An 18698-nucleotide genomic window follows, 5' to 3' on the forward strand; every position below is an offset into this window, starting at 1 on the left:
TAAGTGTTCAATGGCTTTGGCAGCAGATTGATCATTAGTAATCAGGCTAGTTTGTTTAGAACGATGACTAGGAAGATTAAGTAAAGGTTGATCTAAGGATTTAGTAGATTTGGTGGAGTTTTCTTCTAAATTAGTTTCTAATTTATCTAATTGTTTACCAATGGTTTTTAGACATTGATTAGTATAATTATTTTGTTCAATAATTTTTTTAATTTCAAGGTCAGTGCCAGGTAATTTAAAAGGAGAGGCTGGAACTTCAGAACCTTGATGATCAATAATTATATTTTCTAATGGAGGATGATTAGAACTAACAGAAGTATTAGAAGAAGTTTTCCATTTATGTTTTGTGATTGTTTTGATTTTTTTGTAATATTGATCCATATAGTCAAAGAAAGGTAATTCAAAACCATATTGAACCATAAAATCATACCATTTCCTAGTTATTTTGGATTGTTGAGTAGAATCATATTTAGCACGATAAACATGTCTTTTAGTTCTATTTTCTTTGGATCCAAAGTCAATAAGTAATTTATCTAAATCAGGAATAAAATCTCTTTTGATTGTCATTAGCTGAGGATTTACTAGAGGTATAAATTCTTCGAAATCAGTTTGAGTTGGAGAAGTATTTGAAGCAATGTCTTCTTCTGGTAAATGTGTGGGAGTAGTATAAACAGGTTTACTGATCTGGAAAGTGGTAGAATTATCAATTCCTTTTAGTTTATTTTGGGAAGTTTGGTTAGTGTGACCAAGATGTATTTGACTATTTTTTCGAAATAAAGGGGTGTTAAATATTTCATCTTCAGTTGTAATTTCAGTAGGGACACTAGATGTACTATGCCTAGAGGATTGACTGCGATTAAATTTAATTCGGACAGAACCATCATTGTATTGTTGAATATCTTGAATATCTTGAATTGAAGATTGTTGTTGATTGTGTTTGTAATTTTCATTAACAGTAACCCATTGATCAGGTAAATCTATATTCTTCCATTCAATCATTTGGGGAATATTAATGTTGGATTCACCACTACTACTGCTTTGTATTAATAAAGTTTTATCTTTGGGACTTTTGTGTAAGGCATGAACATTTAAATTGGTTTGCATACATTTATAATGAACACGATAAATTAAAGCAATATTATGAACTTTTTCTAACATTTCAGTAAATGAACCATGTAATTGAATGTTTAATGTTAATGCTTTGAGAATATGTGGATCACATAAACTAAGTGTAAAATCAAGAAAACAATTAAAATGTACCGGACCTTTATGAAGGTCAGTTTCCATCATACCCATTAAACTATCTTGAAACCCCAAAGTCTGATTCTGCCTAAACCGAAGGACTTACACTAGATGGGGAAGAAGTGGGTGAATTAAACCAGGTGGATAGAACAGACTGATCTTTTGGGTGATTAAGATAAACTGAAAACAGGATTAATCAAATAAACAATAGAGAAGATTGAATAGAAGAAGCAAAACAGTTAGAAACAGGAGACAACATCACTTGGCTTTGATACCAAAAGGCGGAAGCAGCACATAGCGAATGAAAGAGATGGATTACGAAACCAAAAGATATAAAATTCCCTGCCTGATTTTCTTACCCGGGAATTTTTACAGGGGGGTAAGGGATGAGAGCTACTCCACAAATTGCCTATATTAAGACCGAAATTACCCATTACCAAACCCTGATACACCACGTTACTTTCCGAATCCAACGTCTCCAATTAGCCAGAAAAACTACTAAACGAGCCCAATATATCAATTACCACCAGATTCAAGCTCGTCGTAGTTTACTTGCTAATTACATTAATCATTTGCACTATTACCAGAATTATTTAGACATTCTTTCTGGTTGCTAACCATTATTTCTTGTTTAAACAGATGTCTCGCCCAAGGCCTCCTTCCAAGGCTTTGGTCCCATCTTTCAGTAAACCTAATCAACTTATTGTCCCTCCTCCTTTGGAGTCAGTCATCCAATCTCATTCACTTGAAACAGTTAACCGTTACCAAACTCTTGGTAATATCTATCGTCCTGATTACTCATCTGCATTGGCTGCCGATCCCTTTGCATCCAGCCATTCCGTCTCAGTTACTCCATTCCCAGTTAATCCCATTAAACCATCCCGATCTGAATACACCAATTCACATGTTACTAACTTGTTCTACAAAGAACCCAGTCACCCAAAAAACCAAACCATCAATGAAATTGCTAAATTCCATTTTGGCTCTGAATGTCATTTCATCCTTTCACATCCAGAGAAAACCCTTTCTTATTACAAAGACATTCTACTCCATCATCATTCAATTTTGATCAAACCAATCCAGGATCGAACATATGCTTATAAGATCCTATATCATTCAATTTATATTCACAACATTGTTTCCATGACTGAATGGGGTAATCCTAACCAGCTTCGTGATTTACTTGGTTATCCCATTCAATATAATTATCATGATTATGTTGATGCTTGGTTCAAGATTTTCTTGTACCAAAATGAAACCTTCAGTCATTCTTGGTTCATCTCATTTGATCAAAAATTCAAATCTGAAATACCTACCTGGTTTCTAAGATGGTGGACTCACTATGGCGCCATTTCAGATATCCTCCCTGATGATCTCTGTGAAATAGTTAATTATTTTGCCTTTGTTTATCCATTTACTGCTCATCAACGTCAATTTCCATTATTGCTAATCTTCATATCTAAATACAAAATTCCATGGATATTTAAATGGCAATATGGGATTGATGATAACATCATCATTCGCCAACACACAGTCAAATGGTGGGTAAAGTTCAATGTGCCCAGAATTCTTGAAATTGTTCAAGAAGAATTCCCATCTGATCAGCATGCTCCAACTCCTGCTCTTGCTAAAGCCCAGCAGAACCCAACTGCTGTAATTACTCAAGGAAGTCAACCCAGTCTTTCTCCAGTCAACCTTGGAAGCCCCTCATCCAGTGGCTCCAAGCCCAAATCATCCAAATCAAAGTCAAAAGCTGTTGCTGCCCAACCAGCCCAATCAAAGCCCAAATCAAAGTCCAAGGTAAAAGAGAAGCCCATTTCACCTCCTGCTCAGCCCAAAGTCAAGTCCAAGAATAAATCCAAGTCATCCAAAGCAGATATGATCCAGTTAGCTCACCATCTATTGAATCAAGCTAAAATCCAATCCACCGATTCCGACAGTTCCGAAGAAGGATCAGAACATGCTCACTCCTCTGAAGAATCAACTAATCAATGTTCAGGGCCCGAGTTTTAAGATGCTCAGGATCCGTTTGCATAATCAACATTGGATTCCATATAGATATAAATTAGCTTCAGTCAATACTCTTTTGAGAAAAGCTGCCAATTTGTATTTATATTGATTCCATTATTCACATGTTCCACCGAAAGTGATGAATAGTAAAAGTTGCTGTTCACTTTTACTGTTCACCGTCACTATTCACCCAGTTAACTTTTGTTTAAAGCTGTTCGACTATTCAATCAATCAACCGAAAAGCAACCGACAGCATCTGCTTTACTCCATGTGCTGCTAGCTGCTTTCATCAGTCAAATACTGCTTTTCTTTTCTTTGTTTTGTATATATTGTAATCAAGTTGAATTCATTCGGTAGACTTGGAAATTCTTAGAAACATATATTCTGACAAATCCAAGAGCTCTGGGTGAAACCAACACCTTGTGCTGTAACCTACTGCTATTATAATTGTAAGGCCAAATTTGGCATGTCTTGAAAAAGACAAAAAGTCAAAAAGTTAATATTCTATTTAAGTCACACCATCTTATTTAAGTCACATCACCTCTCTAACACATCATTTCAAACCCAATCCAAACCCAACCCATATTTCATAAAAAGTCAAAAAGTGCACTTATTTAGATCATCTCAAACAACCCCTAAGTTGAATGTTTTGAATTTAAATGTTTTTAATGATTAATAATATATATTGTGTTCAAATTTATATCTTTTGGTTTCGTAATCCATCTCTTTCATTCGCTATCTAAAAAGTAAAAAACTTATAAAAAAAATCTTTTAAAAATTCATTAAATACCAAAAATACAAAAAAATACAAAAATTCAATACATTTTTTATATTTTTATGTATTTATTATTTTTTAAAAATATTTTTTTACAAATTTTTTACTTTTTAAATACATCTAAATAAAATATATCTAAAAAAATAAAAAAATATTTAAAATATAAAAAATATTCAATAAAAATAAAAAAAATATAAAAATAAAAAAAATACAGAAAATTGAAACCAACCACGCTGATTTATTTTGATTGAGAGTAATTTCTCTCTGTCAGTCTCAGTCTGTCGTTAGGGTTTATCCGAGGGTTTCGACTCGAGACAGTGGTGCGATTCAAACATGGCGAAGCCAGGCCGAGGTCGTCCAGCAACTCCATCGGGGTCCGGATCAGGTTCGTCTCCGTCTCGCTCTCGGTCCCGCTCCTCCACCGGTTCGGACTCTCGGTCCAGCTCGCGCTCCCGATCTCGTTCCCGCTCCAGTTCTTCTTCTCCCTCTCGCACCGCCAGTTCTCGTAGCCGAAGCCCCCCTCCCCAGAGAAAAAGGTTCCTCTCTCTCTCTCTCTCTCATTTTCGTAAATGTAAATATCTATTTGTGGTTTTTTCTTGGGTAAGAAAATGCAAGGAAACAATGTTCTAGGTTTTGGAAAGATTGTGAGTAAGTTTTGCGCCTGTAAGTACAACTAATTTGAAATTAAGTTTTTTTTTTTTTTTTTTTTTTTTTTGTGGGGGTTGGGGGGGGGGGGGGTGGCGCTCTCATTTGAAGTTTTGAGAAGATAAGTGACAGAGAAATAGTTGGTGGGTAGAGCCCTATGGAGGTTAAAGTTAGTGGATTGTTTTTTAGCCATCTTATTGGTGCACTCCTGTATATATATATGTACATATATATATTTCACATTTCAAATGAAGATGCTCGTAAAGGGATTAGCTTACCAGGGATCTCTTTACAGAAATACAAGTTTGCTAGCCTTCATGAATTTCCATTCCCTTGTACAAATATTTTGATAAGCCTTTATGTTGGATTTGTTTCATTGGAATGAGATAGAATGGAATAGTGATTCATTAGCATTTCCTATGGAATGACCATTTACTTAAAATGATGAAAGATAATTCCATTTGTAATGTATTTGTTATTTTTTTAGTCTAACCAAACACGAGAATGAATATATTTCAGTTCATTCCAATGAACCAAACACTACCTTAGTGGTTATCTTCATAGAGTTGTTGGGGGATTTTAAAACTGAAACAAAGTGGTGGTAAAAATTGGTTTCTTCTTTCTGTGGTGGGAGTGGGGGGTAATGTGAAGGTGAGCTCCACCAGTTTGAGTCGAGTACTCTAGAATGCAACCACATGCAAACCAAGTCAATTGGGGTAGCATGGGTGTTAGGGCTGCGGAAAGGTGTAAAACATGGGACGATTGATTCTTTGACATCACCTCAACCAACTTGACTACCCATCGCCATTCCTAATTGTTATTTGTGATGTATGGCATTGCTCATAGCCTTTCTTTACACCTGTATTTTATCGTCTAGGTAATGAGATGTATACTAGAACGATTTGGGTATGTTTACCTTAATTTGTTTTACTTATGCTATCCTCCTTTCTATTGGGGAAGCAATAGTTTTTGTTTGCTTGTGCTGTTTGCCCCCCTACCTTAATTTTAGCTGAGGTTGCTGATATAATTTTAAAGCATTTTGATATCAAATTTGTTTGTCTACAGTCCTGCTGAAGGACCTAAGCGAGGTCGCTCCCCACCACTACAATCTAAGAAAACTTCTCCACCCCCAAGGTAATGTTATTTTTAAAATCAGTTAGTTGGTCACAAATTAAACTTTGGAAAATGTTTAGTAGTTTTGATTTTTATTCTCATAATTCTAGTTGCATGTTGATTTAATGACTTGTAACTATTTTATTTTTTTCCGATAATAAATTTTGGGATAATGTGAATCTGCAGTTCTTCTTTCATTTTGTGTGGCACAGTTGACCATGCACAAAGTTGAGGGGAACAAAAAATGCAGTTTGTCCCATTTGAATAACTTTGTTGGGAATCGGGCTTGTACTCTAGTATAAATTTGAAGAGTGGTAATATAGGAAAGTGATGATTAAATTTTGACACATAATGTAACTGCCAACATTAGAAAGTAAGACATAAAATACAATAGAGGCAGCAGTGGAAGAGAATGTTGAGGTATATGTGGTATGAAGTCCATATCCAATTATTGAGCAAATTTATCTACCAATATATCCTCGTATGATAATGCATTAGTTCTTGAAACAGAGGGATTTATTTGCATTGAATGAGCCTGAACTACAATTTATTGAAACTTTTTGTTTTAAGAAATTTTATTCGAAGTTTGAGTAACTGAGTAAGATTTCCTTTATCCTCAACTTTCTAAGATTTGGTTAAATTGAACCCTGTGGGGTTTAGTTTGTGAGTTGTGATAAATGTCTATTGTGAGTATGGGGTATAGACTATAGTATGCAAGTGGTCTACTTATTGTTTGGATGCTTCAATGTGTATAGATTGTGCATTTGCTAGGAATTAGTATGCACATTATGAATAGGTGAGCTCTATAGGATACTCATTATGAGTGGAGGAGATTGCTCTTGGAATAATTTGATGTGGCGTTTGTTCTTGCAATGTTTCTCCTGCAGTTACTTCCTGTGCTACTTTTATTATGTCCCTAAAATGTTTTATAATATATGCTATCAGTTCTTTCCCTCATGAACTTGTGTGAGTTTTTTCGGGTATGTAACTTACATTATTATTTGACCTATTGTTTCAGGAAAACGTCTCCTATTCCTGAGTCTCGTGTTCTTCATGTTGACCAGCTTAGCAGGAATGTGAATGAAGCCCATTTAAAAGAAATATTCAGTATGACTTTTACTCTTTTTTTCCCTTCCTTGATTTATGAGCCTGCATGTTATGGTGTCTATATTATGATCTTATTAGTGGTAATTTTGTTTCTTGAAATCTCACTATCAACAAACCCTGTAGGTTATGTTTGATTCATGGATTGTTAGGCAATAGGTAGGATAAGACATCATTGGATTAATTGTCCTTGGACTTACAATCCTTTTTTATTGTGTGTTTTTGTTTGAATCATCACTTAGATAACTAGGCCAACAATCTAAACCTGTGTTTGGGGACCGTGGTATATGAAGGAATAAATGCATAAAATTGCAAATAGTCCCCTTCTTGTTTATGTTCGCCTACCATATATATGTGTATGTAACTGACTAGAGATTGCATTGATTGCAATTTCCCAAGAGGCAAAACCTGGAAAATCTCGATCAGTGATGGATGGGATGATCTCAATTGATTGCAGCAGCCTAAGGGCGAATGGTGGTGTTGATTAGTGGTTTTAATCAGTTGAAGAGGAGGGAAGGGGATTAGAGAAGAGAAGAGAGATGGAAGAGGAGGGGAAGTCAAAAGAGGAGGTGATGGTGGAGGGGATGAAGAAGAATAGAGGAGGAAGAAAGATGGTAGATGATCGTAGGGGTTGGGTTGGAGGTGACAAAATAGGGGGAAAAAGAGGAAGAAAGAGAAAGAAAGGTGGAATAGTGATTGTTGGTAACAGTAGAGGCCAGAGGAGAGGGAAGGAGAAATAGAGGTGATGAAATAGGGGGAAAAGAGGAAGAAAGAGGGGGAAAAAAAAAAAAAAGCCCGAAAGAGTGATGGTTGGCAACGGTAGAGGTCAGAGGAGAGGGAGGGAGAAAGAGAGAAAATGTATTTGGCGATGTAATCTACTTTTTCTTGGTGATGTCTAGAAATTAGAGTGTTTAAACTATCAATTTTACTCTGTTAGTTGCAATTGTTAGATTGCCAATAGAATGCGGATATAGATGTTGTCGAGGTTAAACTTCTCATGTTCAACAAGTGACTACCTGGAGTTGTGGTGTGGCATGGTAAATAAGTTCATATCTGTGTGCCTGGTCATGCACCAGGATTTGACGTAATAATTCTCGGATTTAGGCTTTAGATGGTGTCGTTTTGTATTTATTTTGCTTCTTCTTTTGCTGCAGGTAATTTTGGAGAAGTTGTTAATGTACGGCTGGTAATGGATCATGCCGTAAGTCAGTCAACTGCATCTCCGATATGGTGTACAAATAAGATTTCTTTTGGTACTAATGACTTGGAATTGTTGCATGTTTGCAGGTTAACCTTTCAAGAGGATTTGGATATGTTGAGTTCAAGATAAGAACTGATGCTGAAAAAGCCCTAGCATACATGGATGGTGTATGGTTTGATTAAGATGTGGAATTATTATAATTTGCTGTAATGGAAGCATATCATATCTGGTAAATTTATTTTCTCAACTGTCTTAATGCAGGGCCAAATTGATGGGAATGTTGTTCGAGCAAAGTTCACGCTACCTGAACGGAAGAAGGTTTCACCACCACCTAAGGTGGTTCCCACTGTATCAAAGAGAGATGCTCCAAAAATTGATAACGTTGGTGCTGATGTTGAAAAGGATGGACCAAAGCGGCAGAGAGAACGTATGTTCCTTGTGGTAGTTATTTGTTAGATATATATCATTGTGTTTCTACTAATATATTTTTAATTTTATAATGTCAGCTTCTCCCCGTCGCAAGCCTCACTCTCCCTTGCGAAGAAGATCACCCATAGCTCGAAGAGGTGGATCTCCGAGACGAGAGCCAGACTCTCCTCTGCGTCGACGTGTGGACTCTCCTGTTCGTCGTCGAGGAGAATCTCCTTACCACCGTGGTGAAACACCTCCCAGGAGGAGGCCTGCGTCTCCAGGCAGAGGTCGTTCACCTTCCTCCCCACCAAGGAGGAATAGATCACCAGCAAGGTTAGCTAACCATTACATTACCTTGTGTTTATGGCATTGTTGGTTTTGGTAGCAATTGACTGAATAACTTTTTAATAGGGCCTCTCCCCGGAGGATTCGTGGCAGTCCTATTCGCAGACGCTCTCCTATTCCACCAAGGCGCCGGTAAATTTGACTATTGTTGGTTGAATAATTATCATTGCTCTTGTTGTTGCTTTGTGGGAGGGTTGCTCGGGGGTGGGGGTGTTGTGAAACGAAATCTAAAATTGTTGAAGCCCTGGGAAAGTTAAGGAATGCATAGATGACATGATAACCTAGGAAGCAACATAAGCAAGAACAAGACCTAATGTACTTATGATAACATCTTGTGAGCAGTCACATCTTCATCCATCAAGCTTGATAATGCTAATTTAAGAGCCTCCAAAGATTGAAGTGGGAATGATTCCATATGGACTGATTTCCTGTTTTTTGATGATGCACCCATATATATAAATTTGCCCAAAATGGAATTGTGTCATTTTCCCTATATATTGATGTTGTAGTTTTTAATTTTGATGCTTATCATGTATTCATTGTGTTACAACCAATTATACCCATTGCAGCATACCTGAATGGTGTGTCACCCAGGGGTTGTTTGGCAACATAGCTTTTTGGCTTACAAAAAAAAGTCAAAAAGTCACTACAAAGCCAAAAAATCACTAAAAATGCAAACCATACACACCAGTCCCATTCACATTATTTGATTCAACTAAAAAAAAGTCATCCCCAAACAAAATTTTTTCACCTCATGAAAAAGCCAATTCCCAAGTGAGGCTCAGTGTTGTAACTAAATAAAAATTTATTTCACATTGTACATGCATATTCTTTAGTTGGTTCTTTTGATTAGAGTTTCTTTGCATGCAGTTCCCCCCCTCCTAGACGAGCTCGAAGTCCGCCCAGAAGGTCTCCTGTTAATCGTAGACGCAGCCGCTCTCCTATTCGAAGGCCTGTGCGTTCACGTTCAAGATCAATCTCTCCACGGAGGTAACAAAAGAATATGCAAATATAATGTTGTGACATATGTTTTTGCATGCCTGTTGTATCCTTATTTGGAACATGTTCTCTTTCTTTGTCATATTGCTTTGTTTCCTTTGTGATTATTTCTATGGATTTTATTTATGCAAGTCAAATGGCAATGTGTATCACATTTATTTTTGCAATGAGAACTTTATGGGCAACCCACCTACGATGAAAATGGCCTTTATGCTAGAAATTAAGCTTTGGATCTTTCAATGGAATTTATTGAATATTATTTGCATGTATGTGGCCAAAAAGATTGTGGTTTAATCTGCTGAGAATTAATACCCTGTCCCATGTTTGGTGGATGCCTGTCTCCAAATGTGCGTATTGGCATAAGTTTTGTTATATAAAGTTGGGAGCTAGTCCTACATGGGATGTAATTAGAGGATTTTTTCAGATTCTGGATGGTTATTGTTTCCTTTATTGGATTAAAAAACTAAGAGTTTATGCTTTCTTTTAAACTCTTACTTTTTAACTGGCATAACAATTGTATAGTTTTATTTATCCACAAATATTTTTTTTGTGTGTGTGTGTGTGTGTGTCTATTTAGAACTTAGAAGCCTGTACCTGGAGCTTTTTTTTTTTTTTTTTTTTTTTTTAACTGAGAAGGCTATATTCTTCTTGTAGAGAGGTGGCTATTAATTATTCTCTTCTATCTCTTACTTTATCATTTTTCGGTTATTCTTTTCATACTGCTCTCTAAAACACCTGATATCTTTGAAAGAATAATGCCCCCACCCCTAAACCCCCTGAAAACCACAAAAAAACACACCAAGGGAATGATTCTGGAATGCAAGATCTGCCTCTCATTGTGACCTCTATTATTTGCTGCATTTGTATACAACAGAGGTCGAGCACCAGTTCCAAGGCGTGGGAGGTCGTCATCTTACTCAGATTCCCCTAGTCCACGCAAGGTCTGTATCCATTAGTTGTCTTAAAATGAAATCATCTGAATGAGCATATCTCATTTAGCTTCATCTATTCTAATTTGGCAGGTAGGGCGAAGGGTATCGAGGAGCCGTAGTCCTAGAAGGTATTCTTTCATATCCGCGGATGGTTCCTTTATTTTTTATTTTTATAAAATAAAATCAATAAATTCATACAAAAACATATTTATTAAATGAAAATAAACATTATTATTTATATTAAATTATGAATATGATAAGGAAAAAAATACATTAAAAAAGTTGTTTTATGAATTCATATCAAGTGCAATTCATGGTAATATGCCTTTAGGTATCCTTCTAAAGCTACAATATACTGAAAGTAATGTGATAATGATTCAATGAACAAACTCTTAGCCATAATTAAAACAAAAACCCAAAATCTTAGGAGTTGTTGACATCATGAGATATGAATAAAAATGTATGATTGCTGAAAAGAAATAGAGAGGAATTTCTACTAAGAAAGTTTTTTTGGTTGAAAATAACCGTATGTGAGAGCTCTAGGCTATAGCCATTGCAAATTTATCAAAATCCTTTCGTCCTTCTGTTCTATTTATTGAGGAGCATTGCTTTAAGAGTTTGCTACAATAACGTGGATATAGTCATAAAATAATCACCCACAACTTTGCCCCTTAAAATATAAAGATATGAAATTCCGTATGTCACAAGAAGTGAGTTAAAAAAATACATTCCAAAACTTTCCTTAAAAATTATATACACAAAGCATGAATGATAAAAAAAACTTCATACGTTGGACTTAGACTTGTGCTAGGATCACAAGCCAAGCATACCAGATAGTGTTAATTATGTTAGCTGAGGTATTTTTTGCACACATATATCCCTTTCGCCCTAGTCAGAGATCATCTTTTTATTGTTATTTATGTTATGTTTGCTGTCGGCTTTTTCCTGAGCATGATTTTCTGATGAATGGTGGGTTTCCTGTGTTAGGCCGTTGAGAGGAAGAAGCACTAGCAACAGCAGCAGCAGCAGTTCGCCACCACCACCTCGTAAGCCATGAGTCACGTGAAAGAAGATGGTAATTGTTCAATGAGATGTCATTGTTGGTTTGAACTATTTCATATCGTATTGTAACTATGACCGTTTGCCGAGAGAATGATGATGTAGGGTTTGTTTTCAGTTGCCTGATATGGGGGACTGTACCCTGTTTGCCAGTAATTACATTTCTTGTTATTTGCTGAGAAACTTATTTTAAGTTGGGCGTGTACATCAAATATCTTATGACTGGACTCCCTCTATTACTTCGGATGATTGTTTTGGATTCTCTGAATCAAGCAAAGAATCGTGCCCATGCTGTTTGGTTGTGATGTATCCTGGTGTGATAATACTCGTATGGCATGTTTGATTGGGTGGATAAGAGTATGGGATTGAGATTATTAATCTGTGGGTCCAATTATCCTATGTTTGTTTTAATATTTTGGTTTAGGATTATTAATCCAATGGATTATTAATCCAATAAATTTGTAGGATTATTAGTAATGGGATAGGAGTGGAATTATTAATCTAATGGATATTAATCTAATTGGATAATGAATACCACACTAATTTAATAGGATTATTAATACTTCACTAGTAGTCTTGTGAATCAAACATGACCGTAAAGTTTTAGACTGTTTGGAAAGATGTTCCAAATACATGTGTGGTGTTTGTTTCGAGCTTTTATATAATAATTCCACACTTATTTTTTAAAATTCATTTTCAGGTGGGAAAATTTGGTTGACTCGATCGTCCTCCCAGATGTTTTTCAGAAGTTTGGCTGGTTGATTGGAACAATGTTCGGTTTTTTTTTTTTTTGGGCATCTGTTATTTTTATATTATAAATAAAAATTATGTTTGAATTTTTTAAAAAAATTTATGAGCTTTGAATAGAATTTTAGATTGTGTGTTTGGTTATGAGTTGTAAGTTTTTGAATCAAATAACTTTTCTAATTTTAAAAACTCAGCCTCCGTTTGGAAAGTGAGTTGGCTTTTTGGCTTTTTTGGCTATTTTAGCCTGGGCTTAAAAGCTTGGTTTGGGAAGGGTTTTTTAGCTTTTTGGCTTTTTTGAGTTTTTTTGTGAGAGAAGAATGTAATGATTATGGGTTGGATGTGATGTTTTGTTTGTTATGGCTAAAATAGCCTATTTTGTTTTTTGTGGCTAAAATAGCCAAAAAAGCCTGCAAACCCACTTGCCAAACACAGGCTCAAAATTCTCTCTAAAATTCTTTTCAAAACTCATAACTAAACAAAATTTTCACACTCAAATTATAATTTCAAAATTTATAAATTTAAAATATAATTTTATTCTCAAATCATATTTAAAAACTCTATCAAACACTACTTTAGGTTTTGGATTTTCTTCTTGAGCATGAGTTGATTTCATCTCTGGGTGATGGTGTGCATCTGTGTTGCATTTTGTGAAAATTATCTGTACATTTACCCGATTGTATGTTGTTCTAACTTCTTTCAATGGAATTAATCTACCCCTTTGTGACACATGTCATGACTGTCTTCTTTTTTTTTTTTTTTGTTTTAATAGTCATAGTGAATTTGTATATGATCCTAATTAGTGATCACTTTATTTTAATATTTTGAGTTCTTATTTGCTTTTTTTCTTTTAAAATTGTAGTGGTAGTCTGGTAGATCTATTAGGAAGCAGGCGTTAATGTCATTTTTTTTAAAAATAAATAAATAATATTTTTAAAATTATATTTATCATCTATTAATTTAAAAATAATTATAATAAAAATATACACCAATAATTATTATATCAATATAATTTTTTAATGAAGAATTTACACTTAGTAAATAAACAAATTAAATAATCTAAAATGAACCCTTGTTGAGCCATATGAATGACCTGGATATCCAAATCCAATTGTGGTGTGAGAATCTAAAAGAAATAAACAAATTAAATAATCTAAAATGAACCCTTGTTGAGCCCATATGAATGACCTGGATATCCAAATCCAATTGTGGTGTGAGAATCTAAAAGAAATAATTATATCGTTTTATCGTGTTTAGATGTGTAAGACAGCAAAATAAGGATATGGGTTGAATTTCTTCTTTCTTTATAGGGTAAATTACACAAATAGTCCTTATAGTTTGAAATTTATATTTTTTTAGTTTTTGATTTTTTAATTGTGACACATTTGATCCTGAATTTTGAATCTTGTTCCAAATAAGGACAATTGAATATATAATTAGATTTTTTACGGGTAAAATTATCAATTTGATAAAATATAAACTAATTTGACAAAAATAAATATCAAATAAATATTTTTAAATTTTTAAAAATTATTTCTACCAACTAAAAATAAAATTATGTAAAATTGATAAATCTTTTAGACATTTATTTATTTTGTTTTACCAAATTAATTTTTATTATGTGTTTGGATGATGACATGTAAAATTAATTTTAAAAAATTAATCATGTAATTTTTATTAATTTTACATAATTTTATATTGGTGGATAAAAATAATTTTAAAAAAATTAAAAATATTTTTTTGACATTTATTTTTGTCAAATTAGTTTATATTTTATCAAATTGACGATTTTACCCTTGAAAAATCTAATAATATTTTCAATTGTCCTTATTTGGAATAAGATTCAAAATTCAAGGTCAAATGTGTTACAATTGAAAAGTCAGGGATCAAAGTGACACAAGTCCCAAACTATAGGGACTATTAATACAATTAACCCTTCTTTATATTTTAATGGATAATATCGGTGTTATGAAAATTATATAATTAATTAGGTTTCTTATCAAAGCTCATTACTTTTAATTAAGAAATAAAACTTATAAAATAAAATAATTTTATTTTCATTATTTTTCACCTAATTTCTAAACTCTTGTTTCCACTTTTCAAAAACACTTATCAGAAAATTCTACTTTCTTATTTTTCGTGTTTTTTTGTTTTTACTGAATTTTTTTAATATTTTAAGTAATTTTTTTACTTTTTAAACACACCTTACATAAATACACCTAAAAAGTAAAAAAAATTGTAAAAAAAATCTTTTAAAAATTCACTAAATACCAAAAATATAAAAAAAATACAAAACTTCAGTACATTTTTTTAATATTTTTATGTATTTATTAATTTTTTAAAATATTTTTTCACAATTTTTTTACTTTTTAGATACATCTAAGTAAGGTGCATCTAAAAAAATAAAAAAAAATTTAAAATTTTAAAAATATTCACTAAAAACAAAAAAATACGAAAACCAAAAAAGTCAATTTTCAAAAAACTTAATTCAGAAAACTCAAACCAAACACAAAATATTATTTTCTTTTTATTTCTAACCAACTTAAATATTTGCACAAGTAACGTAAAGTAAAACAAAACACGCCAGCTTAGGCCCAGTCTTCATTCTGCCTCCCTCCCTCCCCCAATCTTCGTCACTGGAAGCTAAGTCTTCCTCCTCTACACCCTTATCCAGTGGGGTCTGGGCAATTGTTGCTTGACTTTCATGCTCTTTTCAAATACAACTAGTCCTACAGTTCGGACTCTCGTAGTTCTGAATCTGATTTCACAAGTGTAATGTGAAATAGATAAACACAAAAGAGTCAAAATCTGACAAATCTTTTGAAAAATCGATTTTGAATCAAAATGCAAAAAATAGACTGCTTTTCCAGATACAGAGCCGTCACCTAAATATTTTTGAAAAATTTAGGAAGCCCGAGACTCGTTCCAAAGGCCACTTATCCATCATTACCAAAGTGTCTAAACTCGGAAACTTAGGTACGAGAATTGAGCACCTCACTAGCCTGATCAAAGATTGGCATCTACTAAACATAATGTGATTCTTATTTACATTATATGCTCTTGTTCATTGTTACTATGTGACGTAGTATAGACTAATTTGTAAAAATTGAAACATTTTGATTTCATATATGTTTTTGAAAATTGTTTCGAATATGTACCACTTGAAGAAGTGATCTCATATGTACATTACTCAAATTATCCCAATTTAAGCAATTAGCCTTCAATCATAGGCATTCAAACAATTTTATTACTTAAGCATTTAGCCTCATGACAAGCATGCTAGACATGACAACAATTACACTCATACAAAATGATAAAGCAGTAAATGCTCACCTCGTATTCCAAGACAAACCGAAAGAAACAAAAGAATTAGAAAATATGCACGATCCTAACGATACAACTTGACTAACGAAACATATGCAATATGCGATTTAAGTAGACTTGGCTACTAACATGGCACGTGAATCAATTTGATAGCATACGATTTTAAAACAAGTATTCAACGAAGTAATAAACAACAATGCTTATTAGAATGATGAGCCAAGTCTAATGCATGCAAGACAATGGATGCAAATCTTGAGAAATGCTAAGTAAATATGATGCTCTATACTATCCAACATAAGCGGGTAAATAAAAGGGAGAAATACGTGAGGTTAGAAGATATATACATGATTACAAGTTTGCCTTTGTGCAGGAGGATCCGAATAAATGTCCTAGCTAATTATTACAAATTAACTAATCTATTACAACCCAAAATAAATTAACTATGCTAGCTAATCATTACAACACTGCAAATTAACTAACTACTTTAGCTAATTAATTAAGTATAACATAAAACTAACTAGCTATTCAAACTAATTAGTTACAAGTCTGCTACTTTAAGTACAACATACTACTATTACAACATTATTTCAACGGATCCCGAGAATCGAGGGATAGTTCATGCATGGATGTGGATTTCCACCCGAAAATGCTCTCCGTTTTGCTATCGGAATGTTTCTGTTACATAGTTAGGAGGCTGCACTGATTTTTCACCTCAGTTTCTGCTTTGTTCTGTAGGAAATAGTACACTGCCTTGTTGGAAAAAGTGGCCGGCAGGTCAGAAGTAGTGGCCGGCCGGCCACTAATAGTGGCATGCCGCCCAGTAAAGGTAGCCTGTCGGCCACTAATGTTGGATTTCTCCTGCTGTAATAGAAAATAAATAGAGCACAAACAAAGCATTCTTATTCCACCACGCCTTTCATTATCATTAAACAGCTCAAAGGAAGGGTAGACTTGATTCGCAAGCTATCAATTGACGCAATTTCATTGCGTGATGACTTATGAACCAAGGGATACAATTTCAATAAATGGTAAGGAAAGACCAACAAAACCTCCTCCCTATCATGGAAGGGAAAGGGTTGACATTGACTCTTGAACCGTTTTCATCATTAATAAGTATGAAACGACTCAAGACTCAATAGGTTCAATTGACGTTCGATTGAACCTGAACTATTTTATTATCTTGCTTCATTTTAATCCAATTTTATTAATCCATTTTAATTACATTCCATTCATTAGTCAATTAAGTCTAATAATGAGCTTTAAGTCCACTATTAGAGAGAAGTGTCAAACCAAATGTTGTTTTAGGCGTGAGAGGGAGATCATGCCGTTGGTAATGAGCCTCCAAAAGGATTAAACCATTAAGTACAATATCACCCTTCAAGCTTAAACAACACTCCTTTTGGAGCAACTCTCAAAACAAAGAGAAAAGGCCTAGAAAGGAGGGAGATTGCAGAGATGCTTAGAGGTGAACACAAGTATGGAAAGTAAGAAATAAATGCTATCAACTCAAATAGGTTGGTGGCTAAGGCCTAAACCACCAAGCCTATGAGGCCCATTACTCTACAAGCATGCAATACAAAGCATAAATGAAACTAATACATAAAAACAGTCCTAAATTAGCTCAAAACAGTGTTGGAATTAAAGTAAAAACAGCTAAAAGAGTAAGCTAAAAACATGGAGCAATTAAGATAATAAACATTGGGACTTCAAAACATGATTTTTAGCCTCTGGAAAACTCTAAAAACTAGTGGTAAAAAGTTCAAAAAAATTTGATAAAAAGGTGGAAAACACAAGGGTAAATGCCTATGAAACAAGGTTCAAAGAAGGGTGATCCACCCCTCTACCTTTAATGGCTTTAAACCACAAGTTTCAGCCAAAAAATATAGGTGATAAACAACTCAAAAACAACAAAAAATGATGAGAAAAAGATGGTACAAAAGAACTAGAATGTATACCTCTTAAAGAGGAATGATCCCTTGAATTCCCAAACCACTAATTTCGCACTCTCAAGTGCTAAAATGCAAGCTTAAACACCTCAGCAAAGATCCCTCAAGGTTTGGTTTAGAGTGTCTAGGCAAAGGTTATGTAAATTGCAAGGGAGAGAGATAAATATTTTTCCAAACTTTTGCTCTCCAAAATTTTCCTTTTAAAATGTGAGAGGGAGTCATCTATATATAGAAATATATGAGACCACCTCAGAAATATCTATATAAACACAACTGGTACAGTGCATGCATCTGTGGAGACAGCTGGCACAACTGGCAAAAAGATCTGAAATTTTACACAAGTGGCTGGCAGGCCACTAATAGTGGGCGGCTAGAGTCACAAGTGGGTTTGCAGGCATAAGTGACCTGCAAGCCACTAAAAAGGGGTGGCCGACCACTAATAGTGGGCAGCTGGTTACTAGTGGGTTTGCAAGTGCCCAGATAGTCAGGCTTAAAAAACTACTGTTTTGGTCCAAAAACAAGGCGCAAAGGTTGTAGGTTCAAAACTGAGGTTTCCTGCTGAGGAAATCAAGCATTTGACAAGCGTACACATTCATATTGAGTGATCAATTAGTGACGCTCAAGTCTTAAGGGCTGTAAAAAATGGGATGTCTACAGTTGCGCCTTTTTGACAGAGCTCGGAATCATGAAATGACATAAGTGAATGTCAAAGTCCAAAGACAACTCATTTTGATAAAACTGTAAGACTTAGGCAAACAATCAAGACATAAATTAAATTGGTTGAGCCCGAAAGCTGCCTACGTATCCCTTTGCAGGGAATCAAACCAGCGTAGTTTTGGGGCAAAATG

General features: G+C 34.3%; 1 protein-coding gene across 1 annotated transcript; it reads left to right on the plus strand.

Moving 5' to 3' along the window:
* The first annotated feature begins 4235 nt into the window (after positions 1-4235).
* Positions 4236-12145, plus strand: SR45 (arginine/serine-rich 45). Its single transcript, XM_082881733.1, has 12 exons — positions 4236-4563; positions 5738-5806; positions 6804-6892; positions 8044-8090; positions 8177-8257; positions 8352-8517; positions 8597-8834; positions 8913-8978; positions 9717-9836; positions 10720-10786; positions 10868-10905; positions 11765-12145. Exons 1-12 carry the CDS (start codon positions 4361-4363, stop codon positions 11832-11834), a joined length of 1254 nt encoding a protein of 417 aa, XP_082737859.1. The 5' UTR covers positions 4236-4360; the 3' UTR covers positions 11835-12145.
* Positions 12146-18698: the final 6553 nt, after the last annotated feature.

The sequence above is a fragment of the Camellia sinensis genome, chromosome 7, assembly GCF_055761805.1.
Source record: "Camellia sinensis isolate YWXY chromosome 7, ASM5576180v1, whole genome shotgun sequence".
NCBI classification, from domain to species: Eukaryota; Viridiplantae; Streptophyta; class Magnoliopsida; order Ericales; family Theaceae; genus Camellia; species Camellia sinensis.